The sequence below is a fragment of the Embiotoca jacksoni genome, unplaced genomic scaffold, assembly GCF_022577435.1.
Source record: "Embiotoca jacksoni isolate LCO1_2020_lvr unplaced genomic scaffold, fEmbJac1.0.p SCAF_1, whole genome shotgun sequence".
Lineage (NCBI taxonomy): Eukaryota > Metazoa > Chordata > Actinopteri > Embiotocidae > Embiotoca > Embiotoca jacksoni.
The window spans coordinates 19,849,302-19,864,350 of NW_027185229.1; the positions used below are offsets into that span (position 1 = coordinate 19,849,302).

The following is a 15,049-nucleotide window of genomic DNA, read 5'->3' on the forward strand; positions in this document are numbered from 1 at the left end:
GTTAACCATTAAGGTGACAATCATTTTGGAGTCACATTTTAGAGGGCATTGACAAACAACCTATTTTGTTATTTATAATAAAAAAGGTATATATATATATATATATATGTAATCAACTAAATACCTGAAATGTAAATAAATTCCTATGCAGAGGATTTGCATTCTTATGGTCCTGAAGAGGGACTAAAATAATGAAATCATAACTTTTTGTGGCATTTTAATGGTTAAATTTTTTCCCCTGTGCAAACTAAACTAGATATAATTTCAAAGCACAGCGATGAAGTGCCACATTATTTATTCATCGCATGTATTTGGAGTGAAATACATGTGAAGTAGTTTAATACAGGGCTTCCATCACTTTCTGTATAACAGCAGGTCTGTGTGGAAATCAGTATTTGGTTCATCGACTGCATGGGGATTTACACATGTAAGACTTTTCACTGAGACAGCAGTAAAACGTGCATTATGAAACTAGTTTGTAGTGCAACACAGGGCTCCAGAGACCACAGGATAGTATTGGGTGCTCGCGGATTCAAAACTACTGCAGCAGGGCTCTTTGAAAACTCTCTCACATCACCATTCAGCCACTAATCTCATTTCCCCACCGAAAAACAATTAACAAACGCAAGGTCTTTGCTCCCTCTTGGGAGTAACCACGGTAACTCCTGTGACCTCACAAACACAGGACTGTTCCTGTGGAAGAACAGGCCTTTCTCTCCTAATGTTCATTAATGTTCCCTTTAGTTCACCCTCAGCTGATGGCCGCACAGCGCAGGGAAACCTTAAAGGCCCAGGCTCAGAGAGAATCACTTGTTGATGTTGTGCCTAATTTGGCCGGCTTGTGTTTGGTTATGTTGGGACTGTGGCTCCAGGAAACTTTTCTACTGTTTGAAAGCTGGATGACACTGGCTGTAAGATAGTGTTCTTGTAATGTAAATGTACCCCTCTCTGTGCTCCTCACGTCCCCTTCCATTTGTGACGAGATCCATGCGAATTGGATATAAATATGTAAACTGGAGCATGAAGTCATTTTTCTAAAGTGAATAGTTTAGATTTCATCTGCCACTTTACTAAGTTACACATGAGTGAATGTAATTTGGTCATTATGAAATAGTCATAATATATCACATTGTATAAACAGTGCAGGCGTATATCAGTGAGTCAGCGATTCAGTTTTACCAACAAACATAAGGCTGCCATCATGAAACAACACCAACATTTCTAATGGGCTGATGAAACACTGTGAAAACTCTTTTGAATTTACGTTTCCCCCAAATACTGCGACTCCAATCAAAATGCGTCTTAGTACAAATCCAGTATGGTTCTGCAAAGCTGACATTTTAGTTCAGATTCTAACAATAATATAATTGACAGTTTTACTCTTTTGGTTTACTATTGTCAGAAAAAGTGAAAGGTAGTTGAGGTATTGAAGGATGTGATTGCCAAGTACAGAGTGCTAATGTTAGTTAGGAGGTAAAGTTGGACTGAGTGGCTATAAGCGACGGGTTTAGAGGGTATTTAATACAAAAGAAGGAAACGTAGGAAGGTCAAACCATAAAAGAAAGGAGAGGTTTTGCAAGAACTGAGCATGGAGAAAAGGCATGAGATCGAAGTCCTTCAAGTTTTGCCAAATTTCCAGATGGTATTTTGAACGTTTTATTCTAAACAAGATGTTCAACAACACAAACAAAATAAAAACATCTTAGAAATGTATTTGTTTGTAAATAACAACTGCATTCTTTGTTTATGGAAAGGTCTTAATCAATTGACCTGAACACAACCTGCCAATTGAATGTTATGCTATACAACACATGGAAATATTTTTACTCCTTTTAGCATCACAGTGCTTTTAAATGGAGCGTTTCATTGTTCCATGATAACACTGTATCTTAATAATTTCACTTATCAATACTAATTTGAACACCATATATGTTTTGAAAGAATTATAATTAGACCAACCTCTTTTGATTTATGAACACAATGAGGAAATATTTGTAATGAACATGTCCATCACATCCCAAAATATTCATACAAAACATATCAAAAAAATGCTGGCTGACTATATTTTGTGTTTTCCTACAGTACCTGCAATTAAAACATGATTTTAACATCGTGAGAGGTTTACGTATTCATAGCTTCAGGATCTTGTTTTTTTTTTTTTTTTTTTTTTTTAAGTCAATGCTGACTCAAAGCACGTTTATTTCATTTCCATTTAAGTGAAACCTCTAATTTGAATCTAAGTGTTTTTGTTTACTAAAGCCTGAACACAGGGGTACTAACTTTCTTTTCAGGTGTTTGTAGGCCGATCCAGCCACCCAGAAAACATCTGTATGAATTTTGTATCGTAAAAACAGACAGGGCCTTACTCACTCAAAAAAGCAAAACAATAAACATCAAATACTGTAATAAGGTCAGAGGACGTTGTCAGGTTTGACATGACAAGGGAAAGTGAAGTAAAAGCGTTTGTCTGAATGGTAAGACTTTGGTACAAGAGAAGCTGGGGTAAATAAGCAAACACACAGTTGCAGTTGTACTGCTTGTAAAGAAAGCAAGTGTGTATAAGAGTGTGAGAAGTGTAAAGAGGAGGGGTGATGCACGGTCCAGGGAGGAGGGTGACAGGGTGGGAGACAGCCAGAAGTAAAAAAAAAAAAAAAAAAAAAAAACAAGGCATAGGACAGCGGAGAATGGGGGAAGGCATGATAAAGTTCAGTGGTGTAAATAAAGAGGGCAACACCCAGCCACACACACTCCACACAGCCTGATGAACAGAACAGAGCCCCGGTTGTCCCCGAGGAAGCTAATTTAACATTGGTGTCAGAAGTAATGTCCTCTGCCCAACAGCAGCACTTCTCCATCATTCTGCCTGTGTGCTGTTTGTGTCTTTGTTGGCTTCAATCCCCTTTTGTCTCACTCAGTCACCATTTATCTGTATCATTGTTTCCCTTTCTCTTATTTTACTAAATTTGCAGATGCACCTATCACCTTACTGCACAACTGCCAGGGAGCCAATGAAATGAAAAAAATATATTAAATAAAACACTATGTTAAATGTATAGTCAATATAATTAATAGAGGAAGAACAAACCAGTTTAAAATACTAGAATTTTTATATAAATATCCATCTAAAAAAATAACTGGTGATCGTTAATTTATCAAAAATGTGTATGTTAGGCTTCATGAAGTCTTCATATACCACAGTAAATCCTTAAATCTATGGTTGTGGACTGATACTGTATGTTCTTAACACACGTTTACGCAGATTTGACTGAATTTCTAGTTTTAATTATGAGGCAGCAAAGTTTCCTTGTTATCACATTTGTGGCATGGCACCCCATAGACCAGCTGTTGCCATGAAGTGTGTGAAACAGGTGTTTAGACAGGATAGGCGTTTGTGAGAAGAGGATCTAATTATTCTGAAATGTGTTTTGTAAACGTGCAAGTTGAAAGACAACCACCTCATTTGCAAGTATAAAAACAAAACACAAAAAGAGACACGGTTATGTGATAGAAAACAGTATCACTTTGAAGTCTTAGACTCCAACTTTGATGAGTTGTGTCCAAATTGACCATTCAATAAGCACTGCGACCATTAGTTATTGTTAAATACTGTATGCCTACCTAGCTCAAGGTTTGGCAGATACACAACAAAAAGGTTATTGTAAACTTTTGATATAAGATCTTGATTTAAGACAGATGCAGACTCCTAATATCAGCGACGTCTGATTTTGCAGACCAAAATGACAACTTGTCTACAAAATGACAGGCACCTGCACACCACAGAAGTATATTCAAATCCTAAAAGTTAAAAATTCTACAGTCAATTGAGGAAAAGTATGTGCATCCATCTATCCATCTTTTTATCTAACTATTCATTCTGATTTGTTCTCTCTTTTGCACTCAAACTCTTCATCTATCTCAATTTGCGTTGTCATGACACCCCATCCACTGACATTTTCTGGTGCTCTGTTGCCTAGCGACCTAAGCTGTCTGCCTTTTCCAGGCGAGGTCAAGGAGTCTCCGTTTGTGTGTCTGTATCTCTCCGTATAAATTACTCTATGTGATGATGCACCAACCCTTTTAGCTACATACCCTGATCTTTAAACCTTGCAGGTTCTCACAGCTCACTGTATTCTGACCCTTGATCATCTCATCACCAGCAGGAAGTGTAAGCCCATATTAAGATCAAGGAGTATCAGCCAAAAGTTTATAACGAAACACCAAGTAACAATATAGAGGTACCATATAATACAAACAGTTTTGCAGCATAAATTGTCAAAAAAGCAGTTATATAGTGTGTATTTGTTTTTTGTACACCACGGTGCATAAATAGTGAAAGGTGTAAAAAAAAAAGAAAAATCGCAATTACTGTAACAACAACAACATTTGTCCTTCTGACAGCCAGTCAGCGCCAAACAGGTGGGTGTGAGTTGGGGTATTAATTCATTCCCACAGGTCTGGTCTCCCTACTCCTCCTGTTTTACTTTGGTACCTGATTCGGTTGATCAAATTAACATTTTGCTGCCTTCAGCTACCATCAAGACATGTTGGATTTTCTATGAATGAGAGTTTTAAAAGAATATTATTTCGAAGTATTTACCATGTCTTATATCATTTTAGGCTACTACCATGGACTGTATCTAAAGATAGATGACATGACAGCTCCCCAAAGATAAGTGCTACATTGGATCAGCCAGTGGGATGCACATTTTAAACTCTGTGGTGCTGTGATTTGTTGTAAAGTATTCACTGCTATAATTGGTTGTTTCACTCAGTCAAGTGGTCCCTAACTTTTACCCTCTCACAACATAACAACCAATCAATCACAAGCAAATCCCCCCCCCCCCCCCCCCCCACTGATCCAATCTAGCACTAGCCCTCCTGTAAAAATTAAGCCACATCATATCAATCTCACCCTGTCGCTGGTTGCAGTACAGGTCATAAGCCATTCCCCCTCCATGTTAGCACATGGGACATGGGCCAAACTTAAAAAAAAAAATGTAACTACACCTCAAATAGATTCTTCCAAAATCTGATTTGTGTCATTTTACATACTTCTTTTAATGTTGACATTTTCGGAAGTGTTCATTTGTCTGATAAATTTGGTTTCAAGTTGTTTCATTTTATGCTATAAAATGGGGGTGTAACATCATGATTGACAGCTACTCTAAGAGAAGTAGTCGTGGAAGCAAAGGTGTGTGGAAAGGACCTCGACACGCCTGCTGGTTGATGCCAGATTGGATCAGCCGGACGGATGCACGTTCTAAACTTTATACTGCTGTAATTGGTTGTTTCACTGTCAATCATCTGATCCTTGACCTTATCCATAACTGTAGTCCTAACTTTAATTTGACCCCCCCCCCCCCCCCGCCCCCCCCCAAAAAAAAAAACATTAAAAAAAAACCAATCACAGGCAGAGCGTTGCTCCCGCTGTAGTCAATAATTTAGCACTATTGGATGCCAGATTCATAAAGTCACCATTGTATAAGGCCTGGAACTGACTGCTTGCATGGCGTGTGCGTTACCTGTTGCTGCGTGGCATCATTTCATTTCGGCGTCCATATTAATGGATGAGAGCATCCACACTGCCCGCTGAGACTCAGCTGTTTCTCACGCCTCGCGTCACAACATTTATAAAAGAGACCCGACGCCTATTTGTCACACATGCCGCACGCGGTTCCCATCTAAAATATACAGGGAAATGATCTGTGATCACATTTGTACTGTGCGATCTAAAACACAGCATAGGCTCCAATTATATCATGTAGACACTTCACCGGGTGAGGGGCGGGGTTTTCTCCGCTGCTCTCTCTCTCCTTCTCTCTGTGTAGCTCTCCTCTGTGTCAGTGTGTGTTTCTGTGATTGATGTGTGTCCCCGCGCTGTTCGAGGATAAAAAAACAACAAAAAAACACGTGCCTGCTTTTTGGTTACAACTCATTACTTGTTGGACTTCAATAATAGTATTCTGATGGCCATTATCAAACAGAAGCTCATTGATCCAAGTTGGGACCTGCAGCCTCATCATCAATCATTATATACAGTCTATGGATAGCTACAACAGTGTCCTTTGACGTGTAGCTTCCCAAAAGTTCCACTGCAGGTCCATTTTAACCTGTGCCACCATCAGCAAAATGTAATAGCAGATCCAAACACACAAGTAAAGAAAGCAGGAGCACTGCTATAAAACTGAAGCGGTAACACCTGCAGGTGGCACAAATGTTAAAATAGCAACAAACTATTACTTTACTTTCCTGTCGGTGGCTTTATGTGGCCACTTCCACTATTCACTAGATTTAAAAGGATTTTTACTGAGTGAATAGGAGGAGACAGATAAAGTGGGTGCAAGCCTACCTGAGGGTCGGAGAGACGAGAAATGTCTGGGTAGAGGTAGAACTTGATGCCATCGTAGGCTCCAGGCAGCGTCACTCCTCTGATCAGCAGGACCAACAGCATTACATAAGGAAAGGTAGCTGTCACATACACAACCTGCAGGTATACACATGAACATGTGTTAATACATGTACAGATTACAGAAAAACATGGTTCCAACTGAGTCACTTTCAGAACATGCAGCAGCAGTTTCTCAGCACAACCTCAAATGATGCGTACAAAATAAAATCAAACAAAAAGCCCGCCGACAACAGTCACCACTGAATAATGTTGACCTCTAACCAACATGCCCACATCCTCATCCGCCCATTTTTTAAACTGCTTCAGAACGACATCAGACTGACTAAATTGAAAGAATCGTGAGGGTGATAGTTTTGTGTAATAACAACTCATAACTGAGACCCAAAGGTCATGAGAGGACATGACAGTAATCTAACCACTCCTGTCCAGACCTAGCCACAAGGTGCTGCAAGGTGAGAAGTACAGTGTTCAGTGTTCAAGTTTTCTCCAGAGCCTAAAAGGGTTTAACAAATATATCTAATGTTGAGATCACAAGAACCTTTACAAGCTATGCATGAGCTTCTATCCTTGTGCAGGCTCAAGATATTCATAACACTGTTTTCAATATTCCTCTATTGGATCTTAGCTGACTTTCAAATACTTGCCACAAACCCATTTTGCAGTAAAGACAAAGAAGATGTTTGATGAAGTATCTGATGACATGTAGCTCAGCAGAAGTCACATTTAAATATATAGATTTTTTTTTTTTTTTTACAATATAATGTTAGTAGTCAGTGGCATACCAAGATCTACTGGTCATGGCATACAACACATAGCTACAACACATAGCATCATACCCCAAGCATCATTCAAGCACTACAAGGACTGGTCCTGGCAATAATATAAATTACAGGGATATGTACATCTAGTGGCACCTTCTATACAGTAGCTAGCAATTGCTAACCATTAAACCAACGCTCTCTTTTTTTTTATTCAACTATGCAGGTTTTGGAGAATTGTGCTCGACATCTCAATACTCTTAGAAACCCATTGAACAAAGACTCTATCCTCTTGGAAGGCAGAGGCGGGCAACATACATCCCCTGGCTTTCTGGCACCCAGTCAAAGTCCAATTGAGGACAGAACAGGACAGAACAGAGCCAGGCCAGGAGGCTGAAAAGAAAAGAGGGCTCCTCTGGCCCCCTTCTCTTAAACAGGAGAAGCCCAGAGGAGTGATGCTGGCAGTGTGGGAAAATGTGCTTCTCTTTGGAGCATGCACAGAAGTAGATGAGCACACGCACACACATGGAGACACACACAAGTTCATTCACAACAAAGAAACGAGTGTGCACATTCTACAGACAGATAAAGTGGACCATCCACACATATAGGCCTTAAAACCCAGTCATACACGAATGCACACTGCATTTATGGATTCTCCTTTTGTGTGCGTGTGCGTGTGTGTGTGTGTGTGTGTGCGTGTGTGCCCGTGTGTGTGTGTGAGCGAGAGAGTGTGTGTTTGCTAGTGCTCCTCTAGGAGATATAATTGTAGTGTATTTGATGCAGTGAATTTCTTAATCAAACTCCACAGAAGTTCAGTTCATTGTTACAGCATGAGGCTGTGATTTAACGTGTCACTCCAGCATTCAGAAATTGTTGACATTCTGCTCGACTGAACCTCCTGAAAACCCAAAAATCTGAATCAAAACTTTAGAAATGAATTAAATCCTAATCCAGGTGTTGTTTGAACAGTAAACATCCATGACACATAATGAGGCTGTTCACTCTGTTAATCCCAGCGTGGCCTACAGGGAAAATATGGGAAAACATGCCTCCTGCCCAGCAGATCCCTCCTTTAAGTTGTCAAATAAAAACGATTACACATCCTAAACCTTCTCGCCCTCTTTCTCTCCATCTCTCTGGAGATGAAAAGGACAATATTCAATCTCTCCATGAACTTTTGATGCTCCGCATGCTCCTTCCCACTCACTACGGGTAAACATTTAAGCCACCACAAATTTACTGGTCAAACTTGCCCCTGCCTCGCCGTAAATCTAACAGGAGGGCTTAAATGTGAGACAAACACAGCCAACAAAGCAAACAGCTTAGCAGAGTCGGAACTGAATGGGCTGTAGGGTCTGTAGAAAAGAAAGCACCTCTCTCTTGCAACGAGTGAGCTGTGGTTAATTTCTCATCGCACAGGGAGAGAGAGCCAGAGAGGGGCAGCAGAGGCGGAGGCTGAGGATACACTCTGCATGCTCCTCATGAACGCTCTCCTTTCCACCACTGAATACAGGAATCAATCTTGGACCGGCTGCTAAAGCCCAGCCATGAAGAAGCATTCTCCCATCTTACTTCACAGCCAAACAAAAGACACTTCATGGAGATATAGGCATTGCCACCTAGTTTTCTTTTTCTTTTTTAACCCCCCTTCATGTAGAATGTGAACCCATTAATTTTTTCTCATTCACCTCTTCTCTTTTCGCTTTATTCTTTTTCCTCCTTCTGTTTTTCCCACTCTATCTTCATCTCTCTACTCATTCTGGCTCATTGAATCTGTAAGGAGGTTTTCAAGGGCTGCTGAGCAGCCAAACCAAGGTGCAGAGTCCTTACTGTCCTCCTCAAGGCTGGTAGTAGAGACTCAAGGAAAGAATTCAAATGGAAAGTGTAAATGGAGGAAAGGAAGAAGTAGGTGGTGCAGACTCAGCTTTTGTTTAGTGTTTGCAGGAGAGAATTCATGTGGCTTCCTGTGAGAGTGTTTTGAGGTCCAGAGGAGAAAGTTCTCTTTATCTTGAGGCTGTGTTGGATGAAGATTTAAACTGCTTCAATGAACAAGCCGTGGCAGTCACAGCGAAGTAGCATGCACACACATTCCTGCAATATTCAAATACAAATTCCTCCAGCTCTACACATCATGCCAATATATGCATGTGGTGTTCTTTGCAATAAAACGATGCATCCATTCATTAGGGCCCACACAACAGTAAATATGCATGACTCAGACTCACCTTGCCAGTTGACTTGGGTCCCTTCCAGATGCAGAAGTAGCAGATGAACCAGGCCAGGGCCAAACACATGGCCAGTTCCCAGCGCACCCCTCCCATGTGCTCAATGCCATCTGATATCTTCAGAACTCTGCGTCTGATTTGGACCAGAAAACACAGATAATTAATTATTTACAATTTGATTTAGTTCCTACTTTTGTGTAATATAGGCAGAGGCCTTTGTAAACACGTATAACACTGTAAAAACCTGAAATCTGTCTTCAGGCATTAGCTGGTGCTGAGTGATTAAGTGCAAACTGTGCTAAATAAGTTACAACACACATGCAGGATGATCAAAAGTAAATAGGAGGAGGAGGACACCTCCCCCTCAATAGATGCCCTCTGGAATGGGTTGCCGAACCTGCACAACAAAAGCAGTGGGCAGTCTGTGGACGAGAGGCATCATATCAGTATACTGTAGATGATGTGATACCCAATGCCATCCGACACATCAAGCTATAACACAAGATGTCTTTCTGGGACAACTAAACTGCGCTGTGGTGGCTTAAATTAACAGGCAGGGAGACATTCAGTCTGCTCCACTGGAGAATCTTGAAAATCGTAAAAGCTCTGTTGGTATCAGTATAACATGCAGGAGTGGACCGCCATGTCAACATGACATTGTGAGTCAAATCCAGGCTTTGCAGCACCACCACCTTGACCCAAATAGATTCTAAAACTATCAACTTGCCCATCTTTAAGTTGCTAAAGTTGTGGATACTCTGTAGACTGCAATCTATACAGGTTGGCAGGACAAGTAAATGTGGGTTCCAGACAGGGGACAAGTCATTCTCATAGAATACCTGGTTCCAATGCAAAATCTGACCCATCTATATGGGTCTAAGGTTCAATATGTTAGCATGTTATAGTGTCTCGAGGAACTACTTGACAGTCCTGGTGAAAAGAACAAGTTGTTGTGATTGTGCCTAAAGGTTTGGGTGCTTGATCCAGGGCATGTTATCAGTAATAATGACATCATAGCCCGTCGGCGGAGGTGAATCAACAGTGTGCTTCCTGTTTGTTAAAGCATAGCCAGGAAACAGCATTGCTGGAGGATGAAAAGCGAGAGTCTGAGCCACAGAGCCACAGAGCCACAGAGCCACATGGTGCTGCCAACTCCTTGCCACCGGGTTCACCCCCGGGGCTTCTGACCACCCATTGATCATCGTGACATGTTCTTGGTGGCCGGCCACAGGCAAGGTCCAACACAGGCCCCCTGTGCCTCCCTGGACAGCCGAAAGGGCAAGATGTGAACGCTAATGTGTGTAAATATACTTGTGTGGGTTCTCAGATGTATGAAAATGGGTCTCTTGTGGGTGAATAGTACAGCATATTGTTCTACAGCGTGACTTATTTGCATACTTATGTTAGTATGATACAGTGACTAAGTCTCCGAATTTAATAGTAATATCAGGCAATTTTAAAATGTTCAGTATTGCTGAAACAAGAGCTAAGCAAAAAAGCCAGGTATCGTTTACCTGGTCATATAAAAATTGTCTCTACAATAGCATTTAGATTAGTTGGTTTTATAAAAGAAACATGTCAAAACATGTGCAATTTTTTTCTCAATAAAAAGAGTCATAAAATTCCTGCCTGTTGCAATAAACCTGCATTGAAATCTTGTGTCCTGTCATTTTTTTCACGATCACTAAAAAGACTTGATTATCACTGGACATTTTAATCCATTTATTTGTACAAAATGTATTCTAAATACACAAAATATGTGTTTGTTTGGAAGGCTTTTCTGCAAACTCTCTTTCAGTGATATCAGCTTTGTATTTTAAAGTATTAATATTGAATAATAGCATGCAACATTATTTTTTTTACTATCAATATAAAGATCCGTACAGATGGTGAAATACAGCTCATCGCAGCTCTAATGTTTGTTTAAGCTGTATGTACAGTACAGTCCAGTCTGTTTTGGCATACGCTGACCAAAGCTTGGTCAGTTTCTTTTTTTTGTCAACAACATTGAGGTTGGCTCTTTAACCATGTCTTTCTTTGGGGTTAGAATTATATTGCTGGGACAAATGTGACATTATCATCACATTCACGCCAGACAGCCCACCTATTTTTTTTTTAATATATGTAAGAAAACAGAAAATAATCAAAATTTAACTGTTTTGATTTCAATATGTAGCTTGAAAAGGTTAATAAGAAGGTTGCAAATTCGATTTGTCCCAGCAGTGTAAACACAGCGCCTGGCAGTGAGACAGGAAGTGTGGTCAGCATTACACACTGACAAGGCCTGATCCGCTGCCACACTCATGGCTCTAGCTGGGAGACAGCTGGCCTACCAGGGCCTGCTGAGACACAAATATGAAAAGGGCTGACTAATTATTGGGGATGAGGTTTGGGGGCGGGGTAATGTATTGAAGACTGACAAAGTACAGTGTTAGAAGACAAACAGAGATGCTATTAATATTTTAAACCCACAGAGATGAGCGCCATTGTTGTATTTTCTGTAATGTGGCTTTGCACACCCAATCAGAGCTTGAGCTTCAAATAAAGAATGGTGAACGTGACAGGAAATGAAGATGTGACAAGAATTAAAGTGTACTCACTCCCAGAACTCAATGACTGGAGAAGTTGCGTTGGGATTTGTGATGTTGGTGGCATTTTCTCCATAAAAGTCAACACAGTTTTCTGCAAATACACAATGACACGTGACTGGTTTAGCGGCTTTAAACATCAAGAGCAGGCAGGTGTTTTCTGTTTTATTGTCTCCACAAGGATATACGACCTTATCTGTTGTTATGGGATAAATGTCCCGTGTTAGCCAGTGTTCCCTCCCCTTACCTGTATTCCAGTAGTGCCCACAGCCAGCCCACGGCAGCTCAGTGGTGAAGCAGTTGAAGAGGTAGAAAATGGCCCAGGATAGGATCACTATGTAGTACACGTTTAAATGAGCTTCGATCACCTGCGTTGCATAACCAATACCTGAAAAGGAAAAGACATACAAGTGGATGGAAACATTTTCAAATTATTGCAACCTTCACAGCTGGAATGGATATTAGACCGATAAAAAAGAAAAATGATGACAGGAAATGCAAATTTCACAGTATTTCATGTGCGCGTTCAAAAGGCGAGTTTCGTCAGCCCAGCTACCATTTTCTCTTTGATTATTAAAATCCTGAGTATGACCTAAAAAAAGATATTAAGTGAGCGTTTTCTCACCCTCAAAGAGTGGGCAGATTTTTCTCCAGCAAGTGATGCCTCCCTCGCTGGTGAACTGACCCAGGGCAGTCTCCAGGAAAAACACAGGGATGCCGCAGCACACGAAGAAGATGACGTATGGAACGAAGAAGGCACCTTTAAGATCACAAACAGGAATAAATACACAACGTGAACATTGCAATACAAGAATAAAAAGTCTATCGGCATGACAGTTTAAAACTCAATTGTTAGTTTGAAACTCAGACGCATTATGAATTATACATTATACATTATGAAGCATCACTCACACTGACACTCGTGACCTTTTCAGGTTAGGCACATCATTGTGCATAATGGATGATCTAATAAAGGACATCATATTTCCTCCGGCTTCACTGCAGTAAAAAATTCAAATAATATTCTTTATTTACACAGGAATTACTCTTGTTCGTTTTAAAAACGTAACCAGCATATACATTCAGTTGGTCCTTCTGCAAGTAAACTGATTTTATGCCCATCAGTTTTCCAACATATGAACCTCTTTATCAGCCAGTTTTGTGGTAAACAGAGTGTTAATATCCATATTAGTACAGATGTAAGAAACTTGCCTCCTCCATTCTTGTAGCAGAGGTAAGGGAACCTCCAGACGTTGCCCAGGCCAATGATCTCTCCAGCCACAGACAGGAAAAACTCAATCTTGTTGTTCCAGTGGCCCCTCTCATTGTACACCCCGTTGTTTAGGCTGGATTTGGACCCTTCCGGGTCTCTGCCATCCTCTGGTTTACCGTTTATAACGGGCCCGCTCTTCTCAGCTGTCATGACGCTCCAGCAACCCGCTAAGAGAGCGGAAAAACACACAAGGACCAAAGATTTGAAAAAAAAGGTGACTTCATAACCAGAACTTTAATTGGATTCAGTTAACTTTTTTCCAGAATTTGTATGCATGTCCAATTAATGCAAACCACGCCCATCAAGTGAAAAAATTGGACCTAATTTTGCTTTTTAGTGGAATTATGCAGCTCCATTGCAGCAAAAATCTTAACAAGAGGGACCATTGCAGAGTCAAGTAACTATAATACTTCATAACTTTTCATTTAATTAAACGGTATAAAACAACTGAAAAGAACGGTGTTAAACTTCCTCTTCCACTTGATGTCACTGTGATGTCAATAATGCAACAAAAAAAATGAAACAACTTAAGTTACAGCAAACAAAAATCAATTAACCCAATCAGCTTCATTTTCTACTTACTGAATATAAGTTAGCAGCCTGATAAGAAGTTATAACCACATGTCAAGCAAAATGAAATAAGGAGTTAGAATATATACATGATCGTACAAACAGACTTAAAAGCCGCTCTGCTCACCAGTGTCCTATGGAACAGTGGCGAACCTCCTTTTGGCTCCCGCGATGATGCGCACCAACAATTGCCTTTAGAAAAACGCAGGATGGTTAAGCCTGATCAGGGGGGTGACAAGAGGACAGAGGGGGCAAAGGAGGAAAAAGAAAAAACAATCTGGGTCCGCGTTGAGTGAAGTGGTTTTGCTTAGTCGTTCGTCTATATAAAGGAAAATCCCAGACGTGGTGGAGTGACGGTAGATCTTTGCACCAGCCGATGGATAACCTGCGACTGCGCTCCCACTCTCCAAGCGGTCTACTCTCCAGCGCCTCTACTTGGATAAAAGCCATGTGGTAACCAATCTAGCTCTCACATCAGCGTTACCACGGCACAGAGGGAGCAGGGTGGCAGGGGCAGACGGGCAAAACACGAGAAAAAAGTTGGGACATGTAATTTCAGACCTCGGGTTCATAGTTTTAAAACAGACAGAAACATTAATCAGCTTCACATTAACCATCACTACGTGCATTTAACTCCATAAGTGCTGGGGCTCAAACTGGAGAAGTAGATTAGTCAGTTGGTCCAGAAATCCATCATCAACTTATGTTGATCATTAATTGTTGAAGTCAATTTAAGCAAAAATAACAAACATGCTTGATGCAGTTTTGAGAGATTCTGCTGCTTTACAGGGACCTCGAGAAGTTAAACAATTTTCTGGTTCCATTTTCAAACCTGTTGCAAATATTAGACAATTTCCTGATGAATACCCAATCACAATAATAACTAAGATCAGCCTGCATTAGAGCACAACTGGTAAATTTGCATGATTACTAGTTGATATTAGCTTAGCACAGATCGATAAAGATTATAGTCACTATTAGATAGTCTGGCTATCAGAGCGCACCGATACCTTCATTTTACTCTAAAATAGTGTCTCCCTTAGTGCATATTTTGCATTGAAATCTTTAATTATGAAATTTAGTTTTGTAAGTTTCCTCTTTTAAAATATTAATGTTTATTCACCAATTTTTGGTAAATAAAGTATTGGGCATTACTGTTAAACTCTCACATACTGTTATCATTGTTGCCCTCAAAAAATGTTGTACTGGTCAGGCGAATGTGC

At 40.4% G+C, this 15,049-nt stretch overlaps 1 protein-coding gene across 1 annotated transcript in view; it reads right to left on the bottom strand.

The window, feature by feature from the left end:
- The window catches only part of slc6a11b (solute carrier family 6 member 11b), a 28,001-nt gene extending 13,765 nt beyond the window's left edge, over positions 1-14,236 (bottom strand). The window contains exons 1-7 of the mRNA XM_069146283.1: positions 13,954-14,236; positions 13,196-13,423; positions 12,609-12,743; positions 12,231-12,371; positions 11,996-12,077; positions 9,396-9,528; positions 6,350-6,484 (exon numbers count right to left, since the gene is read on the bottom strand). Coding sequence (XP_069002384.1) covers positions 6,350-6,484; positions 9,396-9,528; positions 11,996-12,077; positions 12,231-12,371; positions 12,609-12,743; positions 13,196-13,406 — 837 coding nt within the window. The 5' untranslated portion in view covers positions 13,407-13,423; positions 13,954-14,236. The remainder of the gene's footprint in view (positions 1-6,349; positions 6,485-9,395; positions 9,529-11,995; positions 12,078-12,230; positions 12,372-12,608; positions 12,744-13,195; positions 13,424-13,953) is intronic.
- Positions 14,237-15,049: the final 813 nt, after the last annotated feature.